The following is a 16,866-nucleotide window of genomic DNA, read 5'->3' as shown; positions in this document are numbered from 1 at the left end:
GACCTGTCGAGGAGAAATTAAAACTTGTATTGCACTTACCATAAAGATAAGGGGCATACCACCGAACAATGCAGGGTGTTGAAAGATCATCTAGAGCGGCTAGTTAAAGTGGGGTATTTGAAAAAGTTTGTGGTAGGCTCGAGGAATCAAGATACCGGGCTGGGAACTTGGCCTCGGAGAAATCCTCTCCCACCCTATTGGGAGTGATAGAGGTCATCCACACAGCTTCAAGGGGTACCATGGTGTCTGGAAGGAGAGGGGTATTGACCGTTGTGCTGATAGAAGGTTGCCCAGACAAGCAACCCTCCGGGAAGAAGTTGAAGCTCACCTGGGAACGCATTTCCTTCAATGACGATGACCTGGAAGGAACAATCCAGCCGCATGACAATGCTTTGGCAGTCACGGCCCAAATAAATGGCTTCATAGTGAAGACGGTATTGATAGATCAAGGGAGTGGTGCTGAAGTCATGTATCCTGACCTATTTCAGGGGCACGGATTGAAGAACGAGGATCTCTCTAAGTACAACACACCTCTGGTGGGGTTTGATGGTCGGATGGTGATCCCAAACGGGCAAATTTCACTTCTCGTGAACATGGAAGGCAAGGAAGTAATGGTGACATTCATAGTGATTGCCTTAGTTTCACCGTATACGATAATTCTTGGAAGGCCATGGATTCATGCAATGGGGGCAGTTCCATCCACCTTGCATGTAAAGGTCAAATTCTGTGCCGAGCAAGGTATCGCTATAGTGAGGGGGAACCAGCAAGTGGCCCGGCAGTGCTTGGTGGCTGTTGTCAACCGGGAAATTAAAAAAAAGGAACCAACCGAAGAGGTTCCCTCATAGCAATTACAAGGACCCCAAGAGGAGATGGGGGCTTGTGGTGTTGAGGACCTGATAAAGGTAAGGATATTGCCGAACGATGATAAAAGTTTCCAGATAGGAGCAAGTATGAAGGACGAGGATAGGGTGGAGATGCTGCTGTTCCTTGTACAAAATGTGGAAGTGTTTGCTTGGAGTCCGTATGAGGTACCCGGGGTAGACTCTAAATTCATAGTTCACAAGCTTAACGTGGACCCATTATTCCCTTCCAAGAAGCAGAAGTGGAGGAGATCGACTAAAGAGCACGTAGAAATTGTTAGGTAAGAGGTCAAGAAGTTAAAGGAGGCAAGGGCAATAAAAGAGGTTTTCTTTCGGAAGTGGCTAGAGAATGCCGTAGTGGTAAAGAAGAAGAACGGCAAATGAAGGGTTTGTATCGATTTTACTGACTTAAACTGAGCATGCCCAAAGGACCTATTCCCCATGCCGAAGATCGATCAGCTAGTGGATGCCACGTACGAGCACCTGATGATGAGCTTTTTGGATGCTTTTTAGGGTTACCATCAGATTGCCCTAGCGGCTGAGGACCAAGAGAAGATGGCGTTCATTTTGCCCGATGCCAATTACCACTATACCGTGATGCCATTTAGGCTGAAGAATGCTAGAGCCACTTATCAACAAATGATGACAAGAATGTTCAAAGATAAGATTGGGCATACAGTTGAGGTATACATTGACGACATGGTGGTTAAAAGAAAACAGGAGGCGCAGTATATTGATGATCTTAACGAGGTGTTCAAAGTGCTTCGACAACACAAGCTGCGCCTCAATGCTGACAAGTGTGCTTTTGGAGTGGGGGTTGGCAAGTTCCTTAGGTATCTGATCAGTAGCCGAGGAACAGAAGTCAACCCTAATCAGATTAAAGCTGTGAGGTGCCTCAAGTCGCCGGGCAACCCAAAGGAAGTCCAAGTATTGACCAGCATGTTAGCCGCCCTTAACCTGTTCATTTCCAAGTTTGCTGATCGATGTCGTCTGTTTTACCAACTTTTGAAGAAGTGGAAGGGATTCCAGTGGAACGAGGATTGTGAAAAGGCTTTCCAGGACCTGAAGGAACATCTAGTACGAGTGCCTATGTTGACAGCCTCAAAACCCAGTGAAGACTTATTCATGTATCTCTCGGTGTCTGAACACGCCGTAAGTGCCGTGCTTCTAAGGGATCAGGGAGTGCAACAACCAATATATTATGTCAGCAAGACCTTAGTGGATGCCGAGACGAGGTACTTGCCTCTGGAGAAGTTAGTATTAGCACTAGTGCATGCCACAAGGAAGTTGCCCAATTACTTTCAAGCCCACATCATCTATGTACTAACCGAATATCCTCTGCAGTCGTTGCTGAAGAGATCTAATTTTACGAGCAGAATAGCTGAGTGGGGGACTCGGCTAGGCTCTTTTGACAATAGGTATAGACCAAGAAGTTTGGTGAAGGGTCAGGTTCTAGCTGATTTTGTTGCGGAGTTCTCCCTGAGGAAGGAGATAGAAGTGGTTTGTCATGTGGGGGTTCACTCATGGAAGGTGTTTGTGGACGGTGCCTCTAATGCCATGGGAGCTGGAGCTAGAATTGTCATCATTACCCTAGAAGGTATAAGATTGGAACATTCTTTTAGGTTGGGTTTTAGGGCTTCTAACAACGAAGCTGAGTACGAGGCCCTTCTCGCTGGGTTAAGGGTTGTATTAGATTTGGGTGCTCGGGAGATGGAGGTTTACTCGGATTCCCGGTTGGTGGTTAATCAGGTACATGGTAGTTTTGAAGCCCGGGATCATCGGATGACAGAGTACTTGCAGCTGGCAAAGTAGATTATGAATCGGTTTCTAAAAGCAAAGGCGTTTCAAGTGGCTAGGGGGGAGAACTGGCATGTTGATTCTTTGGCCACTTTGGCGTCATTATTAACTGAAGAGGTACCTCGATTAATCAAAGTAAAGCTGGTGGTAGAACTGAGTATTAAAGTAGGGGCAGGTGTTTCGATGATAACTATATCCAGGCGGTGCTGGATGGATCCAATTGTTAACTTTCTAGCCGAGGATCAAGAGCCGGATGATGAAAAAGAAGCAGTCAAGGTACACAGGGTAGCTGCTCGATATTGGTTATCAGCCGACCGAAAGTTGTACCAGAGGTCTTTTGGGGGGCCGTATCTTCAATGCTTGCATCCCGATAAAGTTGATGAGCTCTTGATCAAACCCCATGAGGGGGTGTGCGGCAGTCATGTTGGGGGACGCTCATTAGCACACCAAGCAATGACCCAGGAATTTCGGTGGCCACAAATGCAGAAGGATGCTACCGAATATGTGCGAAAGTGTGTGCAGTGTCAGAAGCATGCCTCATTGATTCATCAGCCAGTAGGGAGTCTAAATCCTATCAGTAGCCCATGGCCCTTTGCACAGTGGGGTCCAGACATCGTCGACCCATTCCCCCGAGCAACAGGAAATTGCAGGTTTGTTATAGTGATCGTTGACTATTTCACTAAGTGGGTGGAGGCCGAGGCATTAGCTAATATCCGGAATGTAGATGTCAAGAAGTTTGTATGGAAGAACATAGTGACAAGATTGGAAGTACCCAAATCCCTGGTATCTGACAACTAGTTACAATTTGATAGAAAAGTTTTCCGCAAGTTCTATAGTGATCTCGGTATTAAAAACAGGTATTCCACCCCGGCATATTTGTAGAGGAACGGTCAAGCTGAAGCCACTAACAAAGCAATCATAAACAGGTTAAATAGAAGATTGGAAGGCGCTAAGGGTAAGTGGGCTGAGGAGCTGTCCAACGTTTTGTGGGCATACCGGACAACTCCTAGAAGGTCCACAGGGGAAACTCCATTTTCTCTTACATACAGGGCAAAAGCAGTCATATCGACTGAAGTGAATTTGTGCAGTGCTTGGGCTGAAAGCTTTGTCCCCACCAAGAACAATGAATTGATGGTGAAGCACCTGGACTTGTTAGAAGAATGCCGGGAATTTGCAATCGTACGGCTGGTAGAGTACCAATAGAAGCTTGCCCGGAGGTATAACATGGATGTGAAGAGGAGGGAATTCAGCGCGGGAGACTTAGTACTTCGAAAGGTGGTTAGAAATACGCGAGACGCCAACGCAGGCAAGTTGGCCCCGACCCGGGAAGGGCCCTATCGAATTACCGCCATTGCTGGCACGAGAGCGTATTATTTGGAAGACTTAGAAGAAAGACCACTTCCCTGGCCATGGAACATTCACAGTTTGACGAAGTTTTACCACTAACAGTCAATGGGCATGAATATGGATCAAGTATAATGTCGTATATTCGCAATATTAAATATGAAATCAATATTTATTCATGCAGGTGTATTTGTACTTAAGGTTCTGTCAGTATTAATTTATTAACCCCGGCCAACAAACGCAAAGAGAACTAAGTTTGTTTACTCTAAGGACAGAAGCTTGCTCCGAGTTTGACCCTAGTCACCAAGCAGGTGGAAACCTTATGTCTGCGTTCTAAGGACAGAAGCCTGCTCCTGGTTCGATCCTAATCATCGAGTAGGTGGAAACCTTAATGCTAAATTTTTTTCTACGGACAGAAGCTTGCTCCCGATTCGACCCTAGTCACCGAGCAGGTGGAAACCTTATATCCACTCATTCTAAGGATAGAAGCCTGTTCCCAGTTCGATCCTAATCACCGAGCAAAGGGAAACCATGATGCTAAACTTTTTCTAAGGACAGAAGCCTGCTCCCGGTTCGATACTAATCACTGAGCAGGGCAGAAACCTTAGATCCAATATTCTATGGACAGAAATCCATTCCTGGTTTGATCCTAATCACGGGGCAGGCAGAATCCTTCTTCTAAATATCTCCCGGTTCGATCCTAACCGCCGAATAGGTGGAAACCTTATTCTAAAATGTATCGAAGGATAGAAACTTGTTCTTTGTCCGACCCTAGCCGCCAAACAGGCAAGAACCTTGTACAAACCTTTCTTAGAAGGACTGAAGTAATGGATTCTTAGTCCCTTCTATGCTCGAGGCAGTTACCTATGGTCAAGGCAAATCACCCTTTAAGGACGAATCCTATTTCTACAAAGCCATAAATGAAAGAATAAAACTTGACGAGGATAATTCAATCATTGCATAAAAATTATCTACGCACATAAACCAAACAAATGTCTTTTCACCACATGATAGTGAACGAATAGACCAAAATAAAACCTAAAAGCAATTGTTCCGTCACCACATCCCGGTGACTCTAGGCAAACCATTTAAAACAAAAATAAAAATAAGATTTAATAATAATTAAAAAGCTTTCACGGTTGTGCGGTCGGGTCAGTTTCAACGACAGATGAGCTTCGTGTGTCGACAATTAGTTGAGCAACAGAGGAGGGCAGAGCTGGCGTGTTCCCAACAGGCTGAGCTCTAGGAGTGCTGGTGACTTCCAGGTCGATGGCCTCCACATGGGAATCGATTTCCTGGACCAACTCCCTCATGCTTGGGGTGTCCTCATCACTACCATCGACAGGGTTCTGGATGGGTGGAGGCTCGGGGAAGGGTATCTGCTCAGGGTTCCTTAATGGAGAATTGTCTGGCACCCCTATGGCTTGAAGAGCAGCCATCCAACCCTCCTAGAGACCAAGTTTCTGCGCTTCGTGGACAACCAGCTCGGTAGAATTCTCGGCGTCTATGAAGCCAGCGTTGTACCACTTATCTTCACATGCTCCTAAGGCCGCCTTCAAGTGTGCTATCTCATCCACCTGCACTAGGTTGAGGCTCTTTGCTTCCGCCAGCTTGAGCTCGGTGCCACCCAGCTTTACGTCTAGCTCAGCCAACCTCTGCACTGCTAACGCCCGGGCCTCCTCGAAATTTGTAGCCTTCTTCTCGGCAGCCGCGGCGGCCTCACCCTTGTCATTTGCTGTTGCCACGCAACATCCTTCAGTGCCCTTTCCTGGTCAACGTCCTTTGCTGCCTCCGTTAGTCGTTCATCCATTATATGGGTCAATTGCGAAGCCTGAGAACATAGAACACCTCGGGTATTTGAGTTGAGTATAAATATAAGTTAGTCCAGAAAGAAACAAATGAGGAATGTTACCGCTATAACGTGCCATTGCAACCAGGCGGTCCATGACTCGTCAACGGCCTTCGCATAGAAGTGCACGTCTTCGGGCAAGAGGAGGCCTTGGGTCAAGCTCAGGGCAACCTGACCTCCCTCACCTTGGGCCCAAGTCCTGATGCTGGCTGTGGCGGGAAGAGGCTCACTCCCTAGCTCGAAGATGGGCTGCCAACCTGCTACCGAATAGGAGGAACATGCCAAGTTTGACCCTAAATGAGTGACCAACTGAGTAGCACCACCAGGCTCTCGTATAACTATTTCCCCTATTGCCCGAGTTGGAGGAGTTTTCGGTGGAGCATCCCCTGGGCCCTTAGATGGTTGTTTGGTTGTTCGCTGCCTTTTTCGAGAGTGGAGGGAGGAGTCTGACTTCTGACTGGAGGTGGCTGTTGCTACCCTGGCGGATGGGCGCTGGGCACGAAACGAGCTAGGCCCATCTTCCACCTGATCACCATTTCTTTATCTACTTGATTGGCTTCCGCTTTCAAGGAATTCACCAACTCGGCTGCTGCTGGTTCGGCTGCCTGAATTGGGGCTTCAGGCTTTCCAATAGGTACATGGGTTCTACGGCTCTGAGATACAATATCAGCCGAGGCATCCCTTATTGGTGCAAGATCATCCGCAGTAGTGTACCGGAGGCCGAGGTCTTTAGCCTCACCTACCGTTAGAGAAGGGGGAGCAAATTGGCATGCCGTACGTCTATGTATGACAACAGAGGGCTATCCATTAACAAGGCCTGGCTGAAGTTCTGCCAAGTAGTGTACACTGAATCGACATCAAGAATCAAGTGAGACAGCCGGAGTTGTCCGTCCGAGTGCACAAATATCTTCGATTTAAGCACAAAATTGAGGTCTCTCACGTGCACAACTCTTATGTCGGGCTTGAACCTTTTGCTCCCTGCACCAAAGCAACACGAAAGCCGGTTAATATATGTATAAGCAAAATAAGCGAAGAAGAAATCTCAGATCTGAAGCAACTAAAAGTGCTCGGTACCGACCAACATCCCGCGGCGAAAGTGGGTAGGGGAGCTCATCGGCAAACCAATTGCCACTCACCTGAGCGAATTCTCCCACTGAATTTCTGTTGGAGTCGGGAAGGCATGATATGAGCCGTACCCGTACATCCATGTCTTTTAAATAATAATCAGACCTAATGTTACCACATAGACTATACATAAAGTTTATGTCGTGGTGGTTTAGTTGCAACCCATATAGTTAGTTCAACCTACTTACACAACTTACGATTCGGAAAAAATTGGGGGCAAGTTGGTCGTGGCACAAGCCATAAAACCTAAGGGTACCAAGTATGAGGGGGTCAACAGGAAACCTAACCCCAGCCTCTAAAATGGTCATTAAAGGAAAAAAAAAACGCTACATTTGGGTTAGAGCGTCTCTGGAGAGCAATATCGCCCTCATGACAGTAGGCGATACCAACATCTCTAGGAACACCATAGGATTTGATTTTCTGTAATGGGGAGGACATATCGTGTGTAGGTTCTATTCATTTATTTGTGAAATGCTGATGTAACACCGTGGTATTGGAGGGGTAAATTAAGAGTTTTAAACTAGGTCCTTACCAAGTTCAAACTCTAATTTTTAGGATATTGTTTTGTTTTATTTTTGTGGTTGCAGTTAGTTAGTTAGTTTATTTTTAAAAAAAACAAAAAATACTAAAAGTAATGTAAATTGTCTCAATTCGCTCTTACTTCCTTATTTATTTATTTATTTTTAATACAAGATAGAAATTCTACTCTATCATAATCTAAGTGTATTGTGTGTAAAGCTCCTTCCTGGAGATTTGAACCTTGGCTCTTACCCTTCACCCCCACCCTACAAGTATTTATACTTGTGGAGTGACCATCACACCACTGGGAGAGTGAAAACGTAAAATATTTTACCAATATTTCAAGTGTAAAACATTTTACAAATTTTTGCCTTAATTGTTTTAGTTGACTAAAAATATTTTACTGTTGACCAAATGTTTTACCTTAAAACAAACACCGTAAAATATGAAAATCTTTTCTTGAAAATATTTTACATCGAAACAAATAGAGCGATAAATGCATTAAATCATAAAAGATATTTCCAAAATTCAAAAGTCAATTAAAGTTAATATTTCATAAATCAACCCCCTTAAGGCAACTGTGAACTTTTCTCATTCAATTTTATCAAATGTAAAGAACTTTTCTCATTCAATTTTATCAAATGTAAACGTGTTAATATGTAATAGTATATAAGTTAAAATAAAATTTTAATTATTTTTTTTTTTAGAAACAATTTTTTAATTATTTTAATTGTGCTTTAATTGTCATGTGCGGTCCTATGGATTGAAAGTTGCAACTAAGAGTGCATTTGGTTAACTGTTTTGGAAAATTAAAATAGCATTTTTTTTTTTTAAATTCAAAACTCTGTTTGTAACCACAACTCATAGGTTTTTTTACAAACACTCGTTTTAAACTCAGAACACTGTTTTTCAGCAGCTTATACAAACGCATCCTAAGTAAAAACAAAAAAGTTTTGAGTTAGAGAGAGAGAGTTTGAGTGCCAAAAGTGGGTGAATGTGTGGTCTAAATTTTTTAGGAAAAAAAGAGAGGAAAGAAACCTCATGTCAGGTTTTTGTATTAGGCAAAAGTAATAATAAAGTATGTTCATGTATTGTTCCGTACAAATGATATATAACTTTTTGTATGCAATACGATATATATTGCATATCATTCAATACCAATATATATATATATATATATATATATATATATATATATAAAACTAACAGCCCTTTTATTAATTTGGTTCAATAACTGCACTTAGATCATCACATTGAGAAATCTAAATCAGTTCGGTCAAAAAAAAAGAAAGAAAAAAGAAATCTAAATCAGTTACTTTTGGTACCTAGTAGCTTGCCAAAGTCATAGAAACAAGGCCGCGGGCCTGCTGCGTATCATTATATCTTTGCTTCGGAATATAATGCTTGAAAAAATCAATTAGTTTGGCATCATAAGGATCCTCTTCAATTCACCATAAGAAAATTCAATATATTGAAGTTATTTAATAAACAATCATTAGTGTTTAATTTGTTCATTGACTTCTAAGTACTGAGTACAAACAAGCACCAACATATTATCAAACTTTATTAATTTGCAATCACAAAACAACAAAGAAAGATAATTCTTCCCGGTGCAGCGAGCAAGAACCCACACAACCTTTTACTTTCTCGCCATCCGCCAAAGAAAGATAAAAAAGAGAGACTTTGAATGAATCGCCTCTACTATCCTAACCTTCGAAAGTAATCAGTTCTAATATCTTAACCTTATATTAGATTAGGGAAAAAATGAAACTACAGTTAGGAATTGGTTTTTAATCAGTTACTACATGTGAAAACCGTGTAGGATGGAAAAACTGACAACCTTCTTTAAGAGCTTAAGCTTTTGTGTACAAATTTTTTTTTAAGTTTTAATTTAAAAATTATTATGTGCTCTTGGAATATGGTGACATGATGCTTCATTCTCTCAAATTCACGGTGGAGCTAATTAAATTCATGGTAAGCAACTATATTCATGGTGGAGCTAATTAATTGAATTGTTTTTATTTGGTTTGATAGAACAAAGAGCAACACAGCCCACATAACAATCATTGAAAGGGGCTGTGGACTGCCCTACAAGCACCCCCTAGACCATACAAAGCAGCACAAACAATTAGGGATTGCTGTGTTTTTTTTTTTTTTTTTTAATCTGAGATAGAAATTTTATTTTAGCCTAATCTTTTTTTTTAGAGAGTTTCAATTTATGGTGTCTACTCCTAATAATAGCTCTTTATCAACAAACCAATACACCATCAGTTTTTGATATAGGCAGAGATTGAACTCTAAATCTCTTATTCAGCCATCAAAGACTTTATCAATTGAACTAACTGAAACCCACTTATTTTAGCCTAATCTAAGTGCATATGTATGTGAAACTCACTCTTGGAGACCTGAACCCCCACTCTCCCTCCCGGCCTACTCCATAAGAACTTGTATTTGTAAAGTGACCATCACACTAAAGGTCCGCGGTGGTAAAAAGGCTTAGGTGTTAATTAGCTTAATTGACAAATTTCATTTTTCATTCCTGTTTCATAAAGAATTTACTAGTACTTTGGTTCAAGAGATCTTGTGTGTGAGAGTACGAGGTTCTATCATCTAACTTATTCTTTGAGAATTCTTTCATTTAGCCTTCCACTTTATCCTTTGTTGGTGTCATGTAATGTTCTTTGAATGGAAATAGATATTAATTATTATATTATTCATTTAACTTTCTACGCCTAAGAAAATTTGTAATGAATTATTTAATTTTTACTATTTATTTGTCTTTTCAACAATAGATAATTTTGTTTTCTTAGTATTTAAATTTCACTACAATTATTGGGCAACCACTTAGTAGGATTTATATATATAAATATATATATATATATATATATATATATATATCTTTCGTAGCAAAAAAAAAAATCCAAAAAATGAATAATAGTATTGTGCACTATAAATGGTTTGGTAACATGTAAATGCCAAGTATTTAACTAACTTTTCTCAAATTAAAAAATAAAAATATAAAATATAAACTAACATGACAACTCGTTTGTTGATAAGCCTTCAAAATAAAAGGTGTCCAACATATCTTTATCCAGGTTCCCAAATAATTTTGTTCTGGACGCCTCAAAGCTTCAATAAGCTAAAGTTTTGCCAAATGTGGCACATTCCATGAGAAAAAAAAAAAGAGTTTTTTTTACCAAATATAAATTTTTAAGACTATTTAATTAAGTGTATGTTTGGATACCAATGAAAAATTAAAATTATTTTACTATTTAGCTTATTTTTGCTACTAATACTTGAGTGAATTAACTAATATTCAATTATGTCCACAAACTTTAAAACATAATTATTATTTTATATTTTTAATTGTTTGTTATTAAATTTGCTTTTGCATTTTGATATATTTTGCTTTAGACAAGAATGTTAGAGACAGAAGAATTATAAGTTACAATTTTTTTTCTCAACTAATTAAGGTGAAAAGTTGTGATTAGTGTAACATTACTTTCACTTGAGCTTATAGCTAAAACCACATTTATTGTACATTAATCACAACATACCACATCAACTATTTTGAAAAAATGTCAAGTTTTTTGTATCACTAGACCTATTGCTAAGGGGAAGCTATCAACTGTGTGGGATTGCCGATCACCTGACCAAGCATGGCAAAGTACTTATGTAACTTTTTCATTTGTTTTGTAATTTCCTAAAAATATGTTACATTAACTTAATGAAGATGCTGATGGTACTGTATATTCTTACTGTTACTCGTTATCTTATGTTACTAAATCTTTATTCAGTAACATTAGAAGAGTCAAATCATAATATCATGTAGAAATAGAGGAAAACTGATATATTACTTGTCAAAAAGCCTTGTAACTCAATAGTTCTTTGTATTTCTAACGAATATATTAGGTTTTAAATTCTCACCACAAATCATCGATATATAAAAAATAAAAATAAAAATACTATTAATGAATATATATATATATATATATATATATATATATATATATATGTAAGTGCACAATTGCACCTGGCCCCAAGAACAGTTACGGGCTCAGGCCCAATGAGCCTTAAACAATATGAATTTGTAGAGTGTGGGTTTTAAACCTAGGTTAGAAATGTATGGGGATTAAATGACAAATTAAAGATTGACAGTACCTGGAAACAACAAGGAGTAATATAAATAGGCCTCCTCGGACGTAAGCCGAGAGCTGTTCTTATGTAATTTCTCTTTCCTTCTTTTTATCTTTCTTAGGTTACAAAAAGTTCCGCCCCGTTTCTGTTCTAGGTCCCCCCTTAAATACTCCCCTTTTTAATACTTTATACACGTGTTGCCCCCAATTCCTCCCTTAGCCTAGATATTTCTTTTCTTAGTGCCTTTGAACAGTAACTAGAAGTTTCCCTTCCACTGTTCAAGTGTCACTTCCCCATTAATGCGGCCAGGGTGGTAGGTGCAGGGTCTTTAATGTGGAGGTAGCAGCCTTTATCTTTGATATTCTTCCAACATCGGTGCTTCTAGGACATTCAAGGGTTCACCCCCTTTAACCATTGGTCTTGACCGTGTCATTCCCTAACCTTTACCATGAAGTCCCGGGTTCTCTAGTATCAGTCCGAGGGGAAAACCATCCTCGGCTGGACCCTCGGATCCTCGGCGTATGGGCCGACTTAAAGTACTCACAAGCCCTAAACTCAAGAGCAGGTCGGCCTTACTTAGCAAGACCCAACGGCCCATATTCCTACCAAGATATTTTTACTCCCCACAATATATATATATATATGAGAAAGTATGTAGAAGAAATTAAAAAGACAACATAGAAAACAGTGGATCTCACAAATTTGTCCAAACTCTTTTATCTCTTGAATTAAAGAGTTTATCTTTATCACTGAAGATGGTAGAATTAAAATAGACGGTCAAAATTTACAAAGACCCACGATAGGTAGCATCACTAGGACGACATATAAAAGCATGAGATGACAGAACCCCTTAAAGGGGGACAGATAATCTGCTAGGATGAGTCACCTTCAGTGTACAGATAATCCAAGGAGACCGGATCACCTGAAAAGAACGGATAGCCCCCTGGACAGACTCTGAGGTCAACAGAGCCAAATACGCCACGTGGAAATGACCTGGCTTACTTGGCTTCCAAGCAAATTTTAAATAATAGTAACTTGTGATCCACAATTAACCCTAGTCAATAGAACCCTTACATGGAAAGGTCCCTTAAATCACGCGCATTTATGAAGATCTTCTCTACAAGGAAATATTTTTCTGGCCCAAGGCACCAAGTCGGTTCCCCACTACTATAAAAAGGACATAACATTCAGAAAACAAGGTACGCATAATTCATCCCAGCTCTGGCACTCTAGAGTTGTAATAATCTCTGACTTAACTTTTGGAGGGTATTAGACCGGTACCACACCGGTACTCTCTTGAGGTCTTTTTCTTTTTGGTGTTGTGCAGGTGTTATTTTGGGCTCGTGAGGACTGTGTAGCCTACTGATGATTTTTCGTATCATCAATCACAAAAAAAAATTCTCACATTTCAAAATTTTGAAGTTTATCATTATAAAAATTAAATTAAATTAAAAAAAATAAAAGGTTGATTCTATTCCCACACTTCAATTTTGAAGCTTGTCATTATCAAAAAAAAGAGTAATATCCACATTACTTTCTATAAAATTTATAAATAATAAAAAAAAACACTCAAAATAGAAATGGTCTCCCAAACTTCTTTTTTTTAGTATTTTGAAAATTGTGCTTAAAAGATGAAGCCAAACATATGTAATGTAAAAATTATTTTATGAAAACTAGTTTCCCATTCAAATTTTGGAAAATTATGTTCACACTATTTTGAAAAAATAAAAATAAAAATCCTTCGACCAAACTAACCCTAATTTACTAATGTTCCTATTATACACCTACTTTACTTCCAAAATCATTTTTAAAAAAACCAACAACCGTTTTAAAAAATTCATCTAATTGGGTCACCTTTTTAGTTGCGTCATTAAGAATAACTCTAAATGTTTTTTTTTAAACTAATCAAAACCTGTTGATCTGGAACACACCACTACAAAATAAAGTTTGTATTTTAGAAGTATTGGGGTTTTAAGATTTGGAAGTAATCCAAGATGCTTGGAGCCATAGTTTTTGTATTGTGGTAGTACCAACGATAGTAGTAGATTTTTCAAATTTGATTAAGAGGATAAGTTACCAATTGTATTTGACTTCTTAAGGTATTTCAAAAATGCTAGCACCGGTAAATAGCAAATTTTTGTACGTGTTATTTCAAATTTAGTATTTCAATTTTTCATAAATTTATTTAAGTATAGTTTTGAAAACTTATATTTTTTTATACAAGAAACAAGACAATAAATAATATTACTTAAAAAAATTAAAATTTTAAAATATGACAAACAAATTAGGACGAAGAAAGTATATACCAATTACCAATAGACATAAAAGTATTATGTATCGCTTTTGTACAATCTTGATCCGAATAGCAAGGCTTTCATGGAATGATAAAAATTTCAGTCTCATTAGAGGGTTTAAGCAAAAAGTAAAGTAGACTATTTATGTCTAGAAAGTTTTCTTATTTTTCTCATTCTATTTTTACATATCATGCTTTCTCATTAATTTTTACATATCAGCAGGAACGTAATACCCGCACCTTTGAGGACAATGAGAGACACTTAGACCCTTAGACCACTTGAAAAAATCACACACATCCAGTCATGACCCTCCCGTGAGTTGGCTTTGTGTGTGAGTTTGAGGCCTGGCTACATCGGATTAGTCACAAAATTTGAGGTTTTTACTCTGTTGTTATGGGAGGTTTCATTTTTTTTTTTTTCCATTGAGTCCAAGACTTTTGAATTCTTTGTTGAGGAGGGAGGTACTTATTATATGTTACACATTTTTCAGAGAAATCTAGATTCTCTCTAATCAGTTTTCATGGGCAAAGAGAGTGCAAAGCGTTTGCTAGCTATTGTGGAGGATCTCATGTCCAATAGAACTACTGGTAATTTTGCACAAACCTTCAGAGATGGTGATAAAGTATTTATTTTGCAACTAGGTTCTAATGCACATGGTAGTTTTTTTATGATCTCGGAACTTGTCCATGGCCGTCGGAAAGGCTTTATCGTGGTGCCAGAAGGTAAATTGGTTAGTGGGGGGAGAGGGTTTGGATTTCATCTGCAGAAAGCCATTGCTCCTGAGATGCTAGTCATCAAATAGCCACAATCTGTCCTAAAACCGACAGTAGAGAAGTCCAAATCTTCTCTGTTGGCAATGGCGGAGGTTGATCGGAGAGATGGTTGTGGTAGCAAGAACGGAAATCTATTAATGCCAAATTTTCAAAATTCAAACAAATCAAACTTGTGCAATCATAGCCATGATACTCGCAATTTGAATGCCGGGAAAGAAAAAGCGATGTCTGAGGTTAAATTTACGTTTGAGATTAAAGATATCATTGGCAGTGGCACTGAATCTCATTTGTCGCTAGATGTTTGCATGAGATTGGAGCGTGGGCCGGATGGTGGGTGGAAAGTTCAGTGGTCCAAAGTCCAGGAAGTGGGCCGAATTGTAAAGCCTAAGGAAAAAGTTTTAAAAACATTGTTGAGCCTACAGCTCCCTTCAAACCAAAGCCCAAACTCCAAACTTCTATCCCCAAGCCTATATCAATCTGGCAGCCTAAACCAAAACAAATCCACCCTTTTTCTTTTCCATCTGGCGAGACCCAAAACACAAGGATCTCTTTGCCTTGGATCTCGGCGAGTTCTAAGCGAGGTTCTAAAAGCTGCAATGCAGTGGTTGTCGAGCTGAAGCATCCTTAAGTTGATCTTTGTAGCTCTTCGATACTAGCCTAGTCGATGAAGCTCTCTGATAATGTCGATATTGACTTTCTCGGCACCAACGGGGCCAATATTGAGTTTCTCGGCACCGACGGGGCCAATATTGAGTCTCTCGGCTCCAATGAGGCCGATGAGTCAGCAACCCCCTTCGATGGTGAAGATAACTTGCAGTGAGACATCCGATTGATACTTCAGGAACATTCCGACAATGTTATCAAGAAATGGGGGAATTCAGAGCAGTGGGTGCTTGAATTGCAAGATGAAAGGAGAGTGGTGATTCTGATTTAGATTTCTCTGCCACTGGGTGAAGTCACAGAGGTTTTGGAAGAGCAAAATCAGTTGGCCTTGGTTCCATTGAAGTCTTCAGACTCTTTGGAGGTGTCACCAGCTCAGTTTGATGGGGATGAAGTACTTGTGGAGGATTGGGTTTCGGACATCTATTCGGAGGCTGCTGAGCCACCTAATGAAGGGGTTTTTTGCCTCTAGCGGTGGAACCACTACCCTTTTCTCTACCCTTGGCCATGGAAGGACAGGAAGTTGTGGGTGCGGAGAGTCTAGTAAGGAAAGAATCTTACTCTGAGTGGTTCCAAAGTATATTCAACGAGTTTGATAACTTACTGGGCATGTCCTTAAAAGGTTTGGAAAATCAAGCAAAAAAAATTTTGTTAGCTTTTGAGGTTTAATTACACTGTAGGGCTGCTTTGGAGAAAAAAGCATGTGACTCGAAGAGTTTAGGAGTGAAAGGTATAAGAGAGTTGAAGGGTCCATTTAGTTTGATTAATTATGGTTCTAATTCATCTAGGCGTAATGGTACTAATAGGGAGTAGGCTCTATCTGTTTCTAAATGAATCTGAAGATACTTTCCTAGAATATTAGAGGATTGAATGTGGTTGAGAAGAGGCTTCAGATTTGTAATTTGTTGCATACCTAGAGGGTTGATATTGTATGTTTGCAGGAGACTAAACTTGAATGGATCACTAGAGGAATTGTTCCAAGTATATGGAGTCGTCCATATGTAGATTGGTTGTACCTGGGTTCTGAAGGTGCTTTTGGAGGTATTGTTCTGATGTGGGATCGAAGGGTAGTGGAAAAAGTGGAGGAAGCAGTGGGGCGTTTTTTCATTTTATGAAAATTTAAAAATGTTGGTGATCAATTTAAGTGGGCTTTTACAGGTGTATATAGGCCAAATTTGAACAAGAGACGTAGCAAAATGTGGGAGGAGCTGACAAGGCTGATTAGTTGGTGGGATTTGCCATGGTGTCTAGGAGGTGACTTCAATATAATCTGCTTCCCATTGGAAAGATTAGGGACTGCAAGTTGTACTCGGGCTATGTATGGATTTACTAATTTTATCTATGTCCATGGGCTGATGGATATACCTATGGATGGGGGTCTTTATACTTTGTCCAATACTTCCTCCGCATCTAGAATAGATCGATTTCTTTGCTCTCCGCTCTTGGCGGATCACTTCACTCTATTTTCCCAAAAAAATGCTATCTAAAGTACTTTCAGACCACTTCTC

General features: G+C 39.7%; 2 protein-coding genes across 2 annotated transcripts; both read left to right on the top strand.

Moving 5' to 3' along the window:
- Positions 1–239: 239 nt before the first annotated feature.
- On the top strand, positions 240–845 carry LOC142616411 (uncharacterized). The gene has a single exon (XM_075789271.1). The coding sequence runs from the start codon at positions 240–242 to the stop codon at positions 843–845; it is 606 nt and encodes a 201-aa protein (XP_075645386.1).
- Positions 846–2,675: 1,830 nt separating this feature from the next.
- Positions 2,676–3,860, top strand: LOC142616409 (uncharacterized). Its single transcript, XM_075789270.1, has 2 exons — positions 2,676–3,440; positions 3,540–3,860. Exons 1-2 carry the CDS (start codon positions 2,676–2,678, stop codon positions 3,858–3,860), a joined length of 1,086 nt encoding a protein of 361 aa, XP_075645385.1.
- The last annotated feature ends 13,006 nt before the right edge of the window (positions 3,861–16,866 follow it).

The sequence above is a fragment of the Castanea sativa genome, chromosome 11 (genome assembly GCF_040712315.1).
Source record: "Castanea sativa cultivar Marrone di Chiusa Pesio chromosome 11, ASM4071231v1".
NCBI lineage: Eukaryota > Viridiplantae > Streptophyta > Magnoliopsida > Fagales > Fagaceae > Castanea > Castanea sativa.
The sequence above is the reverse complement of the archived record's forward strand: the minus strand, read 5'-3'. Positions and strand labels throughout refer to the sequence as shown.